The sequence below is a fragment of the Clinocottus analis genome, unplaced genomic scaffold (genome assembly GCF_023055335.1).
Source record: "Clinocottus analis isolate CAN_PGR_092001 unplaced genomic scaffold, fCliAna1.0.p SCAF_9, whole genome shotgun sequence".
Lineage (NCBI taxonomy): Eukaryota > Metazoa > Chordata > Actinopteri > Perciformes > Cottidae > Clinocottus > Clinocottus analis.
This window is the reverse complement of record NW_027176251.1, coordinates 13,446,883-13,466,799: the sequence shown is the minus strand read 5'-3', so window position 1 is coordinate 13,466,799 and position 19,917 is coordinate 13,446,883. Positions and strand designations below refer to the sequence as shown.

The 19,917-nt window shown below is 39.4% G+C and overlaps 3 protein-coding genes and 2 non-coding genes across 6 annotated transcripts; 2 read left to right on the top strand and 3 right to left on the bottom strand.

The window, feature by feature from the left end:
- Positions 1–1,660: 1,660 nt before the first annotated feature.
- On the bottom strand, positions 1,661–1,732 carry trnap-agg (transfer RNA proline (anticodon AGG)). Its single transcript has one exon. It is a non-coding gene; the product is annotated as a tRNA-Pro (tRNA).
- Positions 1,733–3,076: 1,344 nt separating this feature from the next.
- trnap-ugg (transfer RNA proline (anticodon UGG)) lies at positions 3,077–3,148 on the bottom strand. The gene has a single exon. It is a non-coding gene; the product is annotated as a tRNA-Pro (tRNA).
- Positions 3,149–4,494: 1,346 nt separating this feature from the next.
- On the top strand, positions 4,495–6,416 carry LOC137781190 (uncharacterized). The gene is made up of 5 exons (XM_068569785.1): positions 4,495–4,504; positions 4,593–4,854; positions 5,149–5,303; positions 5,763–6,042; positions 6,266–6,416. The coding sequence occupies exons 1-5, from the start codon at positions 4,495–4,497 to the stop codon at positions 6,414–6,416; spliced, it is 858 nt and encodes a 285-aa protein (XP_068425886.1).
- A 2,695-nt stretch (positions 6,417–9,111) lies between these two features.
- Positions 9,112–12,416, bottom strand: LOC137781189 (uncharacterized). The gene is made up of 5 exons (XM_068569784.1): positions 12,356–12,416; positions 10,750–11,035; positions 10,302–10,456; positions 9,430–9,712; positions 9,112–9,262 (listed from the first exon to the last, which is right to left on the bottom strand). The coding sequence occupies exons 1-5, from the start codon at positions 12,414–12,416 to the stop codon at positions 9,112–9,114; spliced, it is 936 nt and encodes a 311-aa protein (XP_068425885.1).
- Positions 12,417–15,529: 3,113 nt separating this feature from the next.
- LOC137781073 (fucolectin-3-like) lies at positions 15,530–18,347 on the top strand. Of its 2 annotated transcripts, XM_068569616.1 has the most exons (6): positions 15,530–15,607; positions 15,948–16,012; positions 16,257–16,542; positions 16,983–17,137; positions 17,619–17,898; positions 18,104–18,347. In XM_068569616.1, the coding sequence occupies exons 2-6, from the start codon at positions 15,949–15,951 to the stop codon at positions 18,249–18,251; spliced, it is 933 nt and encodes a 310-aa protein (XP_068425717.1). In that variant the 5' UTR covers positions 15,530–15,607; position 15,948; the 3' UTR covers positions 18,252–18,347. The 2 variants fall into 2 exon arrangements, with proteins under 2 accessions (XP_068425717.1, XP_068425718.1); XM_068569617.1 differs by lacking the exon at positions 15,530–15,607 and having other exon boundaries at positions 15,650–16,012.
- Positions 18,348–19,917: the final 1,570 nt, after the last annotated feature.

The window sequence follows — 19,917 nt, the reverse complement described above, 5'->3', positions numbered from 1 at the left end:
GTTTTCGTATTGGCGGGCTCATGGGAGATGTAGGCAACTTACACGTTTGTTGTTCATAGAAAAGAGTAACTATAAACACATAAACATGATACAAATGCATTTAAATACATTGAGATTTCCATCTTTAGATCATTCCTTCCTAATAACATGCTAGCTAATTATCATTAAAGCTACTATAAAATCAAAACACGTGTTGCTGTTCCAGTCACTGATACACACATATTAAATCACAAAGTCTGAGGCTAAAACCACACAAAAAGTAACACAAAGTTAGCATCCTTACAAGACAAGGAAATAAAGAAGCAGCGTTGTTCTTGTGTTGCAGGGCAGCGCTACTTTGTCCTGTGGTAATATCAACAGAAATTTAAATGTTTTTTTCTTAGTTGAGAGGGCAAAAGAGTGAGACAGATTATTATGGTATGGTATGGTAATGTGGATGATGCGTGTTTAAATGTGCTATTCTTTGCTCAAATTGAATTATTCTCCCTCCAAAATGGTGTACATGCAAAAGAAATATACAGTATGTGCCTAATATGCTACATTGCAAGCATAGTATGACAGCATACATACTTCTGCAAGAGTCTTGTTTTACAGGTGCATATGACAAGCCTCGTTATTTAGCATTTTAAATCCAGGGGATCATATTTTCAGACCCATTACTGACGGCCCAGACTTTATATTAATAATAATAAATTATACAAATTCAGTTTTTTACAATTGGATATCTGGGCCTGTTATACTTCTTAATGTGTGGGAGAAAAGAGTTTGAAGTACATCCATGACTGTTCCATTAATGGCCAACACTGTTTAATACAATTTAAAATCCTCCACAGGCTACACTTTTCCAAGACAAAATTGCATAAAATCTTTCCAGAAGTCTCACCTTTGTGTGATAAATGTGAGTCCATGAAGGCTACCTTATCACATAGTGCTCTTTGCCCCAAACTTTAAGATTATTGGGGTGAAATATTTGGTTTCTTTCTGTGACCTTGGAGGTTCAAATAGAGCTAGACCTTATTTCAATAATTTTGGGAATATCTGAAGAACTAAGGAAATTAAACACAGTGCAACAGTGTCTTCTGGCATATGGTCTTAAAACTGCAAAAAAAGCTGATCTTACTTCTCTGGAAAAAGAATGAGGTCAATTGGGAATTTCATTGCTGTATGATGTGTTTCTGAATAAATGTATTTAAATACAGGGGGGAAAAAATGGATATCTGTGCAAAATACATGCTTTTCCTGCACGTCCTCTCTGCGCTATGGCCAAATCATTCACGCGGAAATCTATCTGATTATAATCTTGATTATTCTAATGAGAAATCAGCATTTACACATACAAATATTCAACATCGTCTTTGGCTAAATAAAAAATAGTATATTGAAACAGACAATTTGACATTAAACTGTATGGCACAATACTTGCACATTTGCTGACGTACAGCGTAGATTAAATGTTACAAAGATAAAAGCCTGATAAATGACCATATGATTGTAAGTGGAACTAGAATTCAACATCAGCATTTGGGAGTTGGGAGAAGCCTGTTAGGTGAAGCTTTAAATCACCTTCGACAAATCCCCTCTGCACAATCTTCTCTGTAACGTTACTATATTGTCTAAAGCATTTTAATTATATGTTTTGCACTTATCTATGAAAATGTAAGGGCTCGTCCGGGATTTGAACCCGGGACCTCTCGCACCCTAAGCGAGAATCATACCCCTAGACCAACGAGCCACGTTTGAATTGCCGTATCTCCCTGATTTCGAAAATTGACTGGACATGCCACGTTGCAAAAACATTATCGTCTTTCTCAACTATTCGAGGCGCCGCTCAAGAGTTTCTTTTCTTAATGTTTGATCGCCATCTAGAGGCGCTTTATCATTCTGCAGCAAGCCACCTTGAAGAAGAGGTCTCATATTAAATCACCTTTTTTATTTTGTCTTCACGTATTACACACACACACACACACACACACACACACACACACACACACACACACACACACACACACACACACACACACACACACACACACACACACACAGCATATCTTTATTAGATAGTCAATATATCAAAATACATAATAAGAGCTAGTCCAGCTAAGACTGAATAAATTGAAGCACGATGCTCTTGTTTGTCAGCTGAGTCTCTTCTTGGCTGCAGAGAGTTTGTGCCTCTGTCCATCAAAGGCCAGGAGGTGGAGCAGGTTTACACCATCTCCTCTTCTCTGAAATAGACAGCGTCATCTCCATCTTGATGTTTGGTCTTGAACGTTTTCGCCTACAACCTAACACCACTCCACCTCCATGTCAGTATATCTCATCTGCCATATTATCAGTTTTATACATGGTCTTCATTTAATTTTTAACTGCCATTATCTCATTTGAATGTCTGCCCACATGACCACAGTTAACCTGGAATCAGGGTTCAATATCCGCATTGGGAGCCTGAGAAACATCCAATTAAGGCAATGACGAAAAATAAAGAGACAGGACTATATCTGTACATCAACCTGATTATAATATTGATAATTCTTTCATATGAATGGGAACACAAAAACATATACAGTATTGTCTTTGGCTGAATAAAACCATTAGTAAATTGAAACAGACAGTATGACATTAAACTGTATGGCACAATACTTGCACATTTGCTGAGGTACAACGTAGATCTCTATCTTATTTTTGTTCGTTTTTACTTACTTGTTGTATCTTTACTTACTTACTTTTTTATCTACATTTTTATACTTTTATTTTGTTTGTTTTTTTAAAAATATAGTTAAATTGTCATTGTTATTGCTGTTATTGATAAATGTTGTGCAAGTTCAGCAAGGACAAATTCCTTGTTTGTGCAAACTCACTTGGCAATAAATGGTTTTGATTCTGATTAGTAAATGTTGTTAAAATAATAGCATGATATATGGCCATATCATTGGAACTACATATGAAATTCAAGATCAGCATTTGAGAGTTGGGGGAAACTTGTTACGTGAAGTTTTAATATTAACAATCTCCTCTATGCTCAATCATGTTTTGAGGATTTTAATCACATGTTCTGCACTTCTAAATGAAAACTTTAGGGCTCGTCCGGGATTTGAACCCGGGACCTCTCGCACCCAAAGCGAGAATCATACCCCTAGACCAACGAGCCATGCACGAGCTGCTTTCCATGTCGTTCGGAAAATTTTCTGGACTTGCCACGTTGCATGAACTTTGTTGTCCTTCCCGACTATTAGAGGCGCCTCTCAGGAGTTTCTTTTGTTAGTGTTTGATCGCCATCTATAGGCGCTTTATTGTCCTGCAGCAAACTACATGTATATAAACCTTGAACATGGTTCTGTAATCACACACTGCACACACACACACACCACACACACGCACGCACACACACACACGCACACACACACACACACACACACACACACGCCTGTATTTTCTTTTCTGCAAAAATAATTGGTCACCGCTGAACAGCACACCTTACAGAAAAACAAAGAAAGCAGCATAGTGTCGCCACAGGATGGAGCCCTCTTGACTCTCACACAGACAGTCAAGTCAATGTGACATGCTTTTATTCCTTCAACATGTTCAGTAAGTCAAAAGAGCAGTACACTAAGCAAATGCACTATAAATGCACAATATAAATGTGTTTTCCTTTATTAGGCTTAAATCAATCTGGTTGTACTTCCAGGTCAGACAAACACACACAGATAAAACAGTAAAAAATAGAGAACATATTTGTGTTGCTGACAGGTAGATCACATAAGACACAACTTCCTAGTCTGATCGCGTGTGCGTTGCATTCTCAGGATTGTAATATTGAAATGTGAAGCCACAAGAGGAGGAGAGATTCATTATATTATGTAATAATACAACTGAAGCGCTGAAAATATGTTTCCACGTTGCTGATGATTCCCATGGATAAATACAAAAACCCATTAATGTATTGGCTGAATTAACATGATTATTAATATTATTGTTATTATTTGCAGCACCAATAGAAGACTGTGTGGCTTTTCCTATGCAAAGTACACGCGTTGTCTAATCAGACTTGGAAGTTGTGTCATATATGATCCAACTGGCAGCGTTTCAACATACCTCTTATGTAACTGTTTCATCTGTGTTTATCTGACTAGGACTGTAATCAGCAAGAACACATGGCATATCTTTATTAGATAGTCGATAAATCAAAAATACATAATAAGAGCTAGTCCAGCTGTGACTGAATGAATTGAAGCACGATGCTCAAAAGCAATTGGAAAAGAATTGCACTCACAACTGCTCTTTTTAATAGTGTAACCGAAAATTGTGTAATTTTGTATCTCTGTATCTTTTGTTTTACGTTTCAAATAGAAAAGCTGTTGACATGACTTTAAAGTATTTGATCTTGAATCTACTTATTAACAAAAGTAGTAGCAGACAAAAACACAGGTATCACATTTGCCTTATCTACATACAAGGACAAAGTCATCATATGGTCAATCATCAATAAACAACAGCATGATAAGAGGTGCACATAAATATCCATGCGTGGTCCACATCAAGTCTTATTCACCAACGAAACATAAACAGCGGCTCCTCGTCTTGCGCGGAAAAAGCGACCCAGTCGGAGCGCATTGTGCACTCATCTGGAGCTGCGTACAATGCTATTGATGGAAATCGTGAATCTGACTACCATGCTGGATCCTGCAGCCACACTGTGGAACAGAGTAACCCCTGGTGGAGAGTGGACCTGCTGGAGTCCTACATCGTCACCTCCATCATCGTCACCAACAGAGGAGACGCCTATGCAGAAAGGCTCAACGGGGCGGAGATTCACATCGGCAACTCTTTAGGAGACAACGGTCTCGAAAACCCAGTGTGAGTGAATGTAATGACTTCTTAAATACAAGGTTTCATTTCAACACAAGGAAATAGTTCTGCAGACGTCAGGCCCCCAAATCCTGAAGCAGCTCATCTTGTGATCGATTATGGAGTCGATCAATAAATGATAGCAACAGTTATTGAACACGTGGCATGTGCTGTTGAAACACTGCCTCTACTCTTTCTCCATACCTCTTTCTTGGTATTATTTCTGACTTTAGATTGAGATATACCTTTCAAGCAGCCCGCTTATAAAAAGAATGAATGCGCTGCTTCTTCTCTCTCTTTTAGGGCTGGGGTGATTGCTCATATCCCGGCAGACAGGTCTTTAAAACTCACTTTTACCAGACGTGTGGAGGGACGTTATGTGACTGTGCTGCTACCCGGTGCAAAAAAAGTACTGACACTCTGTGAAGTGGAAGTCTACAGGTATCGCGCCCCGACTGGTGAGAGCTGAGCACGAGGATGAAGCCACAGAAGATGAGACTTTCTGTGATGCCTCATCTTCTATACAGCCGAGGTCCCACCACAGTTTGAACTACATGCATTTGAATAAAGATAATAGATGATGCACTTCCTGTTACGGACCCATCTCTTAAGCTCTTCTCTGCAAAGTTGCAGACTGTGGATTCTTACACAATTCAACATTGAAACAATACTCCTGCCACTGCATCCTTTAAGTTTTACAGTGCTGATCCAAATTGAAAACAGGCCTCTTCTCAACTCTCCATGACTTCTCCATGTATTACTGCAGTACCTTCTGGAAAGCTATAACATGGCAACAATGTGCAAACACTGAATTTCAGTTTCAAGGCATACACAGATTGGGGCAACTTTGTTCTGCAGAAAGCATCAAGTTAAATAAATGATCAGTGCTGTTGTTTGCAAATGTGTTCTTTATGCAGGAGAGAACTTGGCACTCCAAGGAAAAGCCACACAGCCGTCACTGCATTCTGCAGGCCTGGCATATTATGGCATAGATGGGAATCGTGCCACCAACTGGAGCCAGGCGTCTTGTACTTACACAGACCAAGACTTTAACCCCTGGTGGCGAGTGGACCTAGGCAAAGCCCATAAAGTGTTTTCTGTCAACATGACCAACTACATAGATCCTAATTTACAACTCGTTGGGGCTGAGATCAGAATTGGAGATTCTCTTGATAACAACGGCAACAGCAATCCCAGGTAGTTTAATGTCCATCAACTATAATACTACTATAACTAGAAGTTTGTGATTATTGGATATATGTCATAGGATTTGCTTGTAAGCACATTAATCCTCAAAATGAATAGAAAGAATAAATATTCGTCATATCTTAACATTATCCGATGTTCATCAAATTACTTAGTATCTTTTTAGTCAAACGATCATTCGGTGAGTTAACTCATTAATTCCTTCTTCCGCTAGGTGTGCTGTGATCTCAAGAATCGCTCCGGGTTTCACTGAAAGCTTCCAGTGTGGCGGGATGGACGGTCGCTACGTCAACATCGTCATTCCTGGAAGAAGCGAGCACCTGAGCCTGTGCGAGGTGGAGGTGTACGGCTCCGGACTGGATTAGGTTCATGATAAAGCATCTCAGTTCCATTGAATATGAAATCAACATAATCTTCCTCAGGAAGGAATGATTCACTTCAGGACTGTTGAATTGGACTGCATTATTTTTAGCCAAGTATAATGTAATGGCAAAATATAGTATTATAATGTTATGTCAAGATAGCGCCAACTGATTTAAATGTTTCTCAGAGGTGGTTGAACCAGATGGTGGAGAGGGAAGGAGGTCAAAGACCTATTGTTTGTCCTCTCTTCGTTTTTCTTTGTTTCACTGTGGTTTGGCGGCGTAACCCTCATCATGTATGAAGTAAGGTTGTGATTGTTGTTTCATTGAATCTTGTGTCACAGGCTGCTCTGAGTAGCTGCTGCAAACTTTTCCTTCTTGCAAGAATAAACAGACGGAAGACAACTTTGATTCAGAGACTCCACTCCTCTTTAGCAGAAAATCTTCCATCATATTACCAAAAAAAATAACTGGCAACTGTTTGGATCTTCAAAGGTACCAGACAAAAACACAAGATGAGACGCAAACTATATCTCCCAAAATGCATTCTGGGAAGAAACATCCTATTATCAAACTAAACACTCTGACAACAAATGAGCAAGAAAAAAGATTTGATTAACAGCAGACATTTTGGCAAAGGTGTTACTTATACAAATTAAATGTACACTATGCACGAATAGGCTGAAAAAAAATTATCCCCTTTCAATCATCAATTGTGCCCCACTAAGTGTGTGGCGATGTTTGTCTCTGCAGAGACTCGTGCAGGAACCGTGCAAAAGATGCCTGTTCGGATCGGGCAAATGCTCGGCCGGGGCAAAACACCCTGTACTGTCTCAGGTCAGAAGCACCGTTGATATACAATCTGTTTTACTGGGAATAACACACTCTAACTATCATAATAATATGTATATTTGTATTGCATTTAACCTACAGTGACATTAATGTTGCATATTTAGGCCTACATATGAGTTTGTAAGAACGTTGTACTTTTGTCTTTGTTTTAATCTTGTTTTGTTTTGTAAAGCTGTTGCAGATTTGTTTTTTGACTGAAGTGAGAATTTTAATTTCTAATTCTGAAATGTTCTTTGTTCTCTCACTGTCAGCAGATAACTATATAAAAAGGTAAATAAAAACATCCCACCTTTGTTTCTTTAGCCTGTTTGTTTTCTTTGAACATATATTCATTTTAGGTATTTTCTTTTTACATTTTCAAGAGTGCAGGAGATGTAGTTTTAGAAAACACAGGACATAAGAACCAGACTAGATTTGAACTTCAAGAACAACATAAGGAAGCATTAGTCACTTAGTGTATATTCCCAAGCAAAGTGCGTTATTCAAATGACCTCAAATGTATTTTCTCACAGTGAACCGTTGGTTTTTAGGACTCCTGGGAATCAAGTGCTCTGCTTTGCACAGTTGGTAATACATCTTTTCCCTTTGTAACAATCATTTTGTGAACATTTACATCTTTAATAGCAAGCAATGGGGTTTGGTGAGTGCCACAGACTGGAGATGGTGTGAACCTGCTGCACCTCCTGGCCTTGGACGGACGGACAATCTCTCTGCAGCCAGGAAGAGTCTGATACCAGCGGATATACGAGCGAGCTCTCTCCAATGAGCATAATTTAATTTAAATCTGTCATTGCTGAACAAGCACACGGCACGAAAAACAAAGAGCAGCATAGTGTCGCCACAGGATGGTGCCTCTCCACCCTCACACAGACAGACAGTCCAGTCAATGTAACATGCTTTTATTCTTCCATTGTGAAGGAAATAAAAAGAGCAATATACTGCACAAAGAGATGAAACAGTAAAAATAGAGAATATATTTGTGTTGCTGACAGGTGGATCACATGAGACAAAACCTATGATATATTGTGTGTGCGTTCTCAGGATTGTAATATTGAAGTGTGACGCCACAAGAGGAGAGATAAGGTCCATTATAATATGTAATAATACAACTAGAGGAGCATTGAAAATGTGTTTGATGATTGACATGTATGAATATAAAAACTCACTAATGTATTGGCTGAATTAACATGATTACTGACTGGGTCGCTCCTCCAAATGTTCTTATATTAAGACATATAGATATATTTTCATTGGATTACCTCTAGTTTAACTAGCTTTAACTATCCGTTAGCTAGCGAGTAAAGCTTTAAGGGACAGTTCACCCCGAAAATCACAAATACATATTTTTCCTCTTACCTTTTGTGCTATTTATCAATCTGAATGATTTTGTTGAGAGTTGTGTGTAGAGTTTTGGAAATATTGGCCGTAGAGATGTCTGCCTTCTCTCTCATACAATAGAGATGGCACTCGGCTTGTGGTGATCAAAGACCCCAAAAATACATTTGAGAAAATTGTTCAATGCTCACAACAATGTCTGGGGATTATCTTGAGTAACCGGGTCATGATTTCTAGAAAGAAACATTGGTGTTGACTTTTTTAAATGTATATTTTTGTCGCTTTGAGCACCACAAGGCCGAGAGTCAGCTAGTTGTTATATTCAAGTGAAGGCAGACAACTCCATGGCCCATGTCCCCAAAACTCTGCAAATCACACCAAGAGAACCTAGTTGATGAATAGCACTCCGGGTAAAAGGAGAGTCGAACTGTCCCTTTAAGCTATGATCGCCCCATGAGCATCAGATGGACATCACCAATGTAAAATGTCTCTGTTACACATTATGAACCTCCTAATCCAGTCTGGAGCCGTACACCTCCACCTCACACAGGGTCAGGTACTCGCTTCTTCCAGGAATGACGATGTTGACGTAGCGACCGTCCATCCCGCCACACTGGAAGCTTTCAGTGAAACCTCCAGGGATGCTTGTGATCACAGCACACCTAGCAGTACAAGAAATTAACATGAACTCACAGAATGATCGTTTGAATACTCTAATTAATGTAAGTCACTGTAAAACTTTCCCAAACAAATGTCCTTACATAAAACACAATTCTAAGCAAACCCTGTGACAACAATCCATGAATTCCTCATGGACTGTAAACTATACCTGGGGTTGTTGTTGCCGTTGTTTTCAAGTGAATTTCCAATTAGGATCTGAGCTCCATTAAGTCGTTTTGGCACAGAATCTATGACATTGGTTATGTTGACAGAAAACACTTGATGGGTTTTGCCCAGGTCCAGTCGCCACCAGGGGTTAAAGTCTGGGTCTGTGTGAGTACAAGACGCCTGGTTCCAGTAGAATGCACGATTCCCATCAATGGCGTTACTTGCAACGCCTGTAGAATACAATGACGACTGTGTGGCTTTTCCTTGGAGTGCCAGGTTCTCTCCTGCATAAAGGACATACGTATTTACAAACATCGGTACTGATAGATGGTTCAACGTGACGTTTTCTGCAGAACAAAGTCAATGTCTTGAAAGCGATGTTTCAAACTATTTGCACATTGATGCCATTTTCTAGCTTTCCAGAAGACACTGCAGTTGAAGATGGAGAAGTCATGGAAAGTTGTAAAGATGCCTGTTGATTATTTGGATCAGCACCGAGAAACCTAAAGGATGCACCAGCAACCAGCAGGAGTTCGTGTGTCAATCAGGTTTTATGTATTGGCAAATCTTAACTTTTTAGAAAATGTGTCTTTGAACGATTGACTCACGCTTTCAAAATAAATCAGCTGTTCTGGTGAGTCTTGATATGTTTTGGATTGTCAGACATTTTAGGTAGTTAAATGTAAGACACATTTAGCTCAAAAACATACAACTTTGCAAAAAAAGACATTCATAAGCAACAAGAAGCGCATGCATTTTGCCCATTGTCTAAATAACTCTGTTCAAACTGTGGTGGGACCTCGGCTGTATAGAAGATGAGGCATCACAGAAAGTCTCATCTTGTGTGGCTTCATCCTCGTGCTCAGCTCTCACCAGTCGGGGCGCGGTAGCCGTAGACTTCCACTTCACAGAGTGTCAGGAGTCTTTTTGCACCGGGTAGCAGCACGGTCACATAACGTCCCTCCACACGTCTGGTAAAAGTGAGTTTTAAAGACCTGCCTGCCGGGATATGAGCAATCTCCCCAGCCCTAAATGAGAGAGAAGAAGCAGCGCATTCATTCTTTTTATAAGCGGACTGCTTGAAAGGTATATCTCAATATAAAGTCAGAAATAATACCAAGAAAGAGGTATGGAGAAAGAGTAGAGGCAGTGTTTCAACAGCACATGCCACGTGTTCAATAACTGTTGCTATCATTTAGTGATTGACTTATAATCAGTCACAAGATAAGCTGCTTCAGGATTTGGGGGCCTGACGTCTGCAAAACTATTTCCTTGTGTTGAAATGAAACCTTGTATTTAAGAAGTCATTACATTCACTCACACTGGGTTTTCGAGACCGTTGTCTCCTAAAGAGTTGCCGATGTGAATCTCCGCCCCGTCGAGCCTTTCTGCATAGGCGTCTCCTCTGTTGGTGACGATGATGGAGGTGACGATGTAGGACTCCAGCAGGTCCACTCTCCACCACGGGTTACTTTGTTCTACTGTGGCGGTGCAGGATCCAGCATAGTAGTCAGATTCACGATTTCCATCAATAGCATTGTACGCAGCTCCAAACAAGTCTGCATTACGGTTTGACTGGGTTGCTTTTCCGCGCAAGGCCACATTCTCTGTGAGGGCGACGGAAAGAAGACACATTTAAATATTTGATTTGAACAAAACTGCAATAACCTTGTCTTATTGGCCATGTTAAGATTATAAGAATATATTGAGGCCTCGTACAAATCAAAATGGATACCATACAGAAGTAGAAAATATTTGCCCTCTTAGGTCAGCTAAGGTTAACTACAGTTCAACTGAAAGTCTTTGTTTTCCGTAGTTGCATCCAGATAAGAGAAACCGAATGCTCTAGTTAGCTCGCCGCATGGTTATCAACACCTGATAGATTACTTTCTTTTCCAGGCGCTCTCTAGCGCAATTTCTTGCTTTTTCACAGACGCCTTTTGTCTTATAGGCTTGAAGCTAGCTTAGTTTGCAACACTGAAGACACACATCCTAAGCACTGACACCCCCTGCACACACACACACACACACACACACACACACACACACACACACACACACACACACACACACACACACACACACACACACACACGCACACACACACACACATTTCCGGAAGGCGTCGAGAGCCAAGAGGCAAGAACCAACCCTGCTCTCCACCAAGGAGCTCTCAAAGTCTAAACCAGTAGACGCCCCCCTCTTAGTCCTGTCCAATCAACGGGCTCGCAAGCGGAAGCCACGCGTGCCCCAACGTCTCGTCTCGACCAATCACAATGCTTTGATAAACAATACAAAAGTTAGGACTTCACATGGAGAAGCTGCCCTTTTTCTCGTCTCCCCGAGAGTTGAGAAATTGACCTGTGCACGTTCTGATTTGCTGTCGTATCTTTGCTGAATAAATATCTGTGTTCAACTTTATCACGACGTCCAGCCTCTTCCTCCTGAGACCAATGTGATCTGGAATATTTTTTTCATTCAACAGCCACCTGGGGGCAGCAGGAACCAGTTGGGAACACAACATATGATATAATACATCGCCACCTTTTAAATTGATGTGGCAAACTTGTGAGCAAATGGTTGCTTATCGACACATCCAACAGTTACAGATCAACATGATCGAGTAATGTTGGAGTGCACCTGATGAATCAACCCAGTATCTCTGCCGGTCGTGAAATACAAACAAAATGCAATCTCATGGTTTCTTGTCCAGTGACTTGTCCGTATTCTTCATGTCACTCAGCACAAAAACAATGTCAAAGGAAAATCAATTAGACTCCTTTTTGGTAGTGGACACATAAATTAAATTGATCTAAAATCTCCTCCTTTCAAACACCTCTGAAACGTCTTTCTGCATCTCTTATTGTTTCTAAATGTATCACTTAAATAAATATAATGTATAACAAATATAGTTAGATCCTACTTACGATAGGTGTAAGCCGAACACGTCCCCAGAAGGAGCAGGAGAGGCAGAACTGAACTGTTCATTGTTCTGGTGACACAAACAAGAGACTCAATAATTCATATAATGAAACTTCAGGAATAAACATTGTTAATAATAATAAGTGTAATAATACTGTTTGGAATTTACAACAATCCTTCTTCCAGATGTTTGATATCCAAAGTGCTCACACGTTAATCAGCTGTTACAAGAAGAATAACTGGTGGCAAAGAAGAAACTGTATTTAAAGGCATCGTAATCTTCAACTGCAACGTACCTTGACTTGCAAAATGCACTCAGGAGAAGACGAGGAGCTGCTGTTTATGTCTTGTTGCTGAATAAGACTTGATGTGGACCACACAGGGATATCCATGTGCACCTCTTATCATGGCACATACTGTTGTTCATTGATGATTTACCACATGGTGACTTTGTCCTTGCATGTAGATAAGGCTAATTTCAGAGTTTTTGTGAGATTTAAATAAACTTGAGCTTTGCTAAAAACCCACATTACAGTAAATACTATTCCAGCATCGAGAGGTTGAAGGGTTTCAAATAATAAGACTGGAGAATGTTGCATTTTCCTTATAGTCCAGCCAATATGTGAAATCCATTTTCGCTTTTTCATTCAAGCATGAAACTTGATACACTTGTACATGTCAAGGCCCTAATTATTTCCATGTCACATTTTGACGTCTGCCTTCTCTCGAATATAAAGGGACAATCTGACACTTGGATTTTAGTGCTCAAATTTGTCCAGAAATCCAATTAAAAGACCAACATTATCCTGCTATTAAATATTGTCTTTGCAATCAAAGCTTGGTATGTTTTCTTCTTCCGCGCCCCATTGTTGTCCAAAGATTATTCAAAAGCCACACTGTTGAACTATTTCACAAAGTTCCTGCATTAGCATGAACACACAAACTGAAGTTTATTTAGAAAAGTACATTATGAACTGAAAGATTTAAGGTCTTAAAACTACATTTTAGGTTACATCACAGCATTGGTCAAATGTGGATTGCAAAATTGTAAACACACAATTTCATGAATAACATGTCAAAAATGTGTCACGTGTAGTACTTGCTGTTCACTGTAAATTCCATAATAAATCTGGTTGTACTTCCTGGTCAGATAAACACAGAGATAAAACAGTAAAATGTTTATAATTTGCCTTATCAGGTGGATAATATTGAGGTCACAGTTCAGGGTTTTATTTTGAAGTTCCTTGTCTCCCGGTTGTCCTCTGCTTCCGGTGCATTTAAACCCTGTTTGTTTCCTGCCCCGCTGTCTGTTCGTCTGTGTATATCGCTGCGTATATATACACACCGTACAGCCATGTGTTCATATGCTCCGTTCTTTGTGTTCTCCCAACCTTCTTTCCATGAGCCGTCACTCTGTGTCAGGGTTTGAGTTGTGTTTCTTGTTTTATTTTGTAGTCTTGTGTCCTCTGTGTCTCTGCACTTCCTGCCCTGGTGGTTGTCTGGGATTGTCCGTCTGGTTCCTGATTGTGTGTTCCCTTCACCTGTGCTGCCCTCATTGTGTCCACCTGTTGCTCGTTACCTCCCTCTTATTCACAGCAGACATTTTGGAAAAGGTGTTACTTATAAACATTAAAGGTAAACTATGAATTATCACTTGTGACCCACTAGGCAGTAATAACACAAACCAACCCCACTTGTATCATAATAATGATGTGTATATTTGTATTTAACCTGCAGTCACAATAATGTTGCATATTTAGGCCTACATATGAGTTTGTAAGAACGGTGTATTTTTGTCCAGTTAAAATACATTTTAAGGACAGCCTTTTTCCACCTACGTAACGTTTAAAAAATTAGACACATCCTGTCTCACAGCGATGCAGAAGATTGTGGTCATACATTTGTTAATTCTAGATAACTGCAATTCTTCCTTATAAGGCTTCTCTAATACGTTGCTTAAAACTCTCCAATTGATCCAGAATGCTGCAGCTCGTGTACTGACAAACACCAAACAAAGAGATCATATTACTCCTGTATTAGCTTCACTGCACTAGCTGCCTGTAAAGATAATAAATCAACTTTAAAATTCTTCTCTTCACCTACAAAGCTCTACAAAACTCAAGGCGTCAGAACAGCAGTCCACAACCAATGGGTGACGTGACGATGATTACATCCACTTCATATATACAGACTGTTACACATTAAAGAAAACATACTTTATAATATATTTTACATTTCTGCTCTGCACCGTTCCTTTAATAATTATGATTTTTATTTTGTATTATCAAAGAGGCACTCTCAGTATCATATTCTGGCAAGTACAGTTTAAGTAAACTGGAGAGAGTTGGATTATGATTGTGTGTTTTCAGAGGGAGAAACAGAGAAGTAGCATTTGAGATGTTGAAACAAAAAAACAAAGTGATACAGGAAATAAAAGATAAGTTTTAGGCAACGTGCATATTGCGCAAAAAACTGGACGTTTTAAACATGAACTATTCAGGTCAAAAGCACATAAAACAGCTGACAGAAGCTATTTTTCCTAACATGTTGTTGAAGGAACAGATTGCAAAAGACCTCCAAAATCACAAACACATATAAAGTATCATAAAGTTAAGTCTTGAATCAGACTGACAGCTTTGCTTCTCTGAAGTTGTTGCTCATATCTTTGTATTATACTTCACCACTTTATGAATTGCTCATTATTTGCTCATTCTCAAACAATGCAGAGGCCGTAAAGATTGTCCAGAAAGCAATAATGAAAGAAGTACTACAAGTTACTTCAGTAAACGTAGCAACACCACTCTGTGAATAATACTCTATTTATTACAAGTAAAAGTCTTGCATTCAATATTGTACTTAAATATAAGAACTAAAGTATGAGGTAGCTCCTTTTGAGAATGTTATATTAATATTATATAGACTATATTGACAGATAAGCAGCATTTTATTACCACAGGTGGTTGAGTTGGGGCTATTTGTTAATATGCACTGATGGATAGTTTCATCCAAAATAATGTATCATGCTTCATTATTTGATGACGTTTTGATTGTGAAATCATCTTCACAGTCACAAAGTAAGGGAAAGGGAAATACATGTGCATGGGAGTAAACCGATGGGATGTGATTGGATAAGTGTTGAAGATAAATATGATCAGATTTCTGATGATTGGTTGGATACAGTTTCACTGAGACGCATATAAAGAGCACAGGAGTTTTTTCTCTTTTTCATTGAATCATCCGACTGTTGGGGTCTCCAGGTAACACTTTTCATTTATTTTGTTGCATCATATTCTTACATCAATTTCTGAGTACCTTTCGCATGTCGATATGTACCTCTGCAGCACATGGAAGCACATGCTAGTTTGAATAGTTTTAACCATTTTTGTGAAATTTATTTGAACACTTATGTTTATGCACTCTTTCCTACTTTGAACTACAACTGCTGAACAGCAGTTTCCCTCTGGATGAAGTTCTATTTTATCTTATTGTCAAACTCTAAGACATTCAACATCATTGTTATAATCACAAATTTTACACAAGTTATAAGGAATAATATGATGTGTACTATGAAAAAATATGGTTCATTCTCTCAACCAGAATGATGAAACCCATCATTCTTGTTCTCCTGCTCCTCCTGGAGACACGCTCAGCTTACACTTACGGTGAGTATGATCTGAGAGTGTGGAGTCGTTCTTGTGAAGTATCACTTGGGTGCAAGTAGGTCTGTTTTGTTAGCAAGAAAAGTAACTAGTATTATCATGCATATTCGTGAGTTTAATATTTGGTTTTGCATGTTTTGTCTTTACTTGCAGTGTGTTGCGCTTTCAGAACCCTTGTTAAGTTTGTTAGACACAGATTTCAGTTTAACAATTCCCAAGTGATCTTCCTTTGTGTTTTCATTCACAGAGAACGTGGCCTTGCGTGGAAAGGCGACCCAGTCAGCCCGCTATGAGCACGCCTTTGGAGCGGCCTACAGTGCTATAGATGGAAACCGTAATTCTCATTTCCATGTCGGATCCTGTTCCCACACTGAAGAAGGGACGGACCCCTGGTGGAGAGTGGACCTGCTGGACTCCTACATCGTCACCTCCGTCATCATCATCAACAGAGGAGACTGCTGCGACAATAGGCTCAACGGGGCAAAGCTTCACATTGGCAACTCTTTGAAGAACAATGGTGCCGCAAACCCAGAGTAAGAATATACATCCAGCAGTTCAAAGTTGTTGTTTCTTTAAATTTCTTTTTTTTTGTCAGTACGTCTGGGAATCATGCTCACCTTCACCTCTGCTCGGAACATTTTCACATTTTAACTTTTTAACTTCTTCACGTGTAGCGCCGCCCCGTTAGCACAGTTAGCTGGAAGCTAACGGCTCAGCTGCCGCTATGCCCTTTAAATGTTATTACCACAAATATATCAAAACATTTTTTTTTTGTATTTGTTATCCTCTTGAAAGAAAATAGTATAATTATGCTGACACAAGAGACATTTTGAATTTAAACACGCTTGTTTTTTTTTCATCTTCATGTTAAGGACTGCAGGTCTCTCTCTCTCTCTCTCTCTCTCTCTCTCTCTCTCTCTCTCTCTCTCTCTCTCTCTCTCTCTCTCTCTGTCTCTCTCTCTCTCTCTTTCAGGGTTGGTACAATTCCTAAAACTAATTTAGACTCACCGTTTACTCTGACTTTCACTGAACGTGTGGAGGGACGTTACGTGACTGTGCGTGTACAGGGTATGAGGAAAATCCTCACACTGTGCGAAGTGGAGGTCTACGGGTACCGTGCTCCTACTGGTAAGATTTTGAGCTATTACATGAATTAATGTGAATAATAATATAATATGAAACCAGTTTTTTTCACCTTTAAAAATGTTCTTTATTCATGGCTTATCAGGTTCATTTATATAAAAAAATAATCAAACTCTAAATGGTGGTTAATTATCTGCATCCCACATAATACCTTTCATTTTGCATTTAAACTTTGACATCTTCTCCAGAAGAAGTGAGTGATACTTTTAGGTATACTTTAGTGAATTTTACGTAAGTGTACTGTAAATGGTGATTATTTCTGCTTTGATCATAAATCCTACATTATATTTAGACATTTAATCCCATTGTCTTAATGGGTCATTGGAGATATTAAATTGAACATTGCAAGAAAAAACAAAAGAAAGCATCCGAGGTCACGCATGACGCTTGTGCATTCTTTTGTTGCAACAACTGCAAAGAAGCCCAGGGAGCACTTCTCACATGTGTACTATTGTTTGTTCTGCAGGAGAGAACCTGGCACTCGGGGGGAAAGCCTCACAGTCGTCACTCTTTATGTTTGGCACTGCTTCCAACGCTATAGATGGGAATCCGAACAGCCATTGGGAGGACGGCTCCTGCAGCCACACCAAAAACAACATCGACCCCTGGTGGAGACTGGACCTGCGCAAAACCCACAAAGTGTTTTCGGTGAAGATAACCAACCGAGATGAAGACCACGACCGACTCAACGGAGCCGAGATCCGCATTGGAGATTCCCTCGCAAACTACGGCAACAACAACACCAGGTAGTTTACAACCTGTTCATTTAAAATCCACGGTTTCTCCATTGACATCTTCACATACATTTGTATTTTATATTTCCACACAACACACTTGACAGCTGCTGACTGAGTTGTTTTCATATCTTCTTGACAATATTTCATTGTTTAATTTTAATGGTTTTATTTCCTTTTTCGGAGTCAACAACGCCACTTCTGTTTCCTCTGCCAGGTGTGCTGTGATCACCAGTATCCCATCAGGTGGTGTCGGTGAGTTCCAGTGCAATGGGATGGACGGTCGTTACGTCAACGTGGTCATCCCAAGAGAAGAGTTTCTGAGTCTGTGTGAGGTGGAGGTGTACGGCTCTCCCCTGGATTAGGGATGTCTTCTTTTATTAACACACTTTTGGTTTGCTGTCACTATCTGCTGCAGGATAAAATTGCTTGTCATCAATAATGAAATACAATTAATTCATACACAAAGCCTATTGTTTCTTTCATTTCATCCTTATCGGTCTGAATAAAAGCTTTTTTTCTTGTATTTAAAGTTTTATCGACCACAACCGTGTGAAACATTTAGGATATACAGGAGAGAAAATGTAGCATCCTGAGTGGAGGCAATAAACATAAATATACTGTTGTATTCAGGGATACGATAATTAAATATAGTTCTTTAATAAGAGTTTTATGAACTTTGGGCTGTTGACTTGAATCTGAAGCCGAGACATCCCTCCTAAAGCGAACAGCGATGTGGACTTCAAACACATGATTTTCACCCAGGAGACCAGTGTTCGTGTCCAGTGTGAAAAAAAAAGAAACTTTCACTTTAAGCTTTTATTGTTGTTTTTAATACAGTTGTTTTCTTGTCAAAAGCCTAAAAGAGTATGGAAATGTGTGTTTTGAAAAATCTTCAATGAAATAAAGCTAAGAAGACAAATGACTTCTCTAGGTGTTTGTAACATTCAAGACAAAAAATCAATAGTGCTCATGGCAAATATTTTATTTTTTAAAATACAGACAAAATAGACAAATATTATAAAAAAACATCTGACACACACTAACGTCTGACAGGAAAAACAAATGTTTATGCGTTTTCGGAAAGTGTGACGAGAGCCCCACTCTTCAAAAAAACGGGCACTTGACAAGATCACTTCCACGCCGTGAAAACTCTTTGTACGAGTAGTACATTAAAAAAAAAAAGTTCTGAAATGTCACAGATTAAATGTGTCCTTTTTGATTTGTTCGACCGCTCGCTCTGGCACATTTAATCTCACCACAGCAATTTCTAAATAAGGAATTTGTGTTAGTTTTTTGTCATCGTACTAATTTAATTAGTTACATTTTCATACACAAAGTTCATACACAAAAAAAAACACATTGAAGCTGAGTCTTTTTAGAAAGGAAAAACCTATCACTGAATATTTAACAAGTGGTTATCAATAGTTGTGAAGGACATGGCACCGTGTTGGAGGACTAACCAACAGATTTCCAAGTGTCTGTGCGGCTAAGAGTCAAACTTGGAAAAATGTAAGGCCAAAAGTTAGATGAGAAGATCGATACCACTCTAGTATGAAACTATAGAAAACTATAGTTAAATATGAAACTATAGAAAACTATAGTTAAATATGAAACTATAGCCAGCAGACGTTGGTAGTATAGCTTAGAAACAGCAAGCTTGGGTCTCTGAAATGCAATAACCTGCCTCCCAGCAGCTTTAAAGTTATTAGTTAATTAACAGGCTATTTTTCATTTGTTTAATCTGCAGAACAATTGTGGCTTTGCAGAGGTTTTCATGCTGGGCTATTTCTTGACCTCAGCTTCCAGTCTTTGTGCTAAGCCAAGCCCGCTGCTGCTGCTGCTGCTGCTGCTGCTGCTGCTGCTGCTGCTGCTGCTGCTGCTGCTGCTGCTGCTGCTGCTGCTGCTGCTGCTGCTGCTGCTGCTGCTGCTGCTGCTGCTGCTGCTGCTGCTGCTGCTGCTGCTGCTGCTGCTGCTGCTGCTGCTGCTGCTGCTGCTGCTGCTGCTGCTGCTGCTGCTGCTGCTGCTGCT

What these genes read in the sequence shown, in the direction of transcription:
- LOC137781190 (XM_068569785.1), top strand. An exon ending in AACGGTCTCGAAAACCCAGT is followed by an intron (nt 4,855 to 5,148) that starts GTGAGTGAATGT and finishes TCTCTCTTTTAG; the next exon opens with GGCTGGGGTGATTGCTCATA. An exon ending in AACGGCAACAGCAATCCCAG is followed by an intron (nt 6,043 to 6,265) that starts GTAGTTTAATGT and finishes TTCTTCCGCTAG; the next exon opens with GTGTGCTGTGATCTCAAGAA.
- LOC137781189 (XM_068569784.1), bottom strand. Translation starts at nt 12,416, where the DNA reads ATGAACAGTTCAGTTCTGCCTCTCCTGCTCCTTCTGGGGACGTGTTCG. An exon ending in AACGGTCTCGAAAACCCAGT is followed by an intron (nt 10,457 to 10,749) that starts GTGAGTGAATGT and finishes TCTCTCATTTAG; the next exon opens with GGCTGGGGAGATTGCTCATA. An exon ending in AACGGCAACAACAACCCCAG is followed by an intron (nt 9,263 to 9,429) that starts GTATAGTTTACA and finishes TTGTACTGCTAG; the next exon opens with GTGTGCTGTGATCACAAGCA.
- LOC137781073 (XM_068569616.1), top strand. Translation starts at nt 15,949, where the DNA reads ATGATGAAACCCATCATTCTTGTTCTCCTGCTCCTCCTGGAGACACGC. An exon ending in AATGGTGCCGCAAACCCAGA is followed by an intron (nt 16,543 to 16,982) that starts GTAAGAATATAC and finishes TCTCTCTTTCAG; the next exon opens with GGTTGGTACAATTCCTAAAA. An exon ending in CGGGTACCGTGCTCCTACTG is followed by an intron (nt 17,138 to 17,618) that starts GTAAGATTTTGA and finishes TTTGTTCTGCAG; the next exon opens with GAGAGAACCTGGCACTCGGG.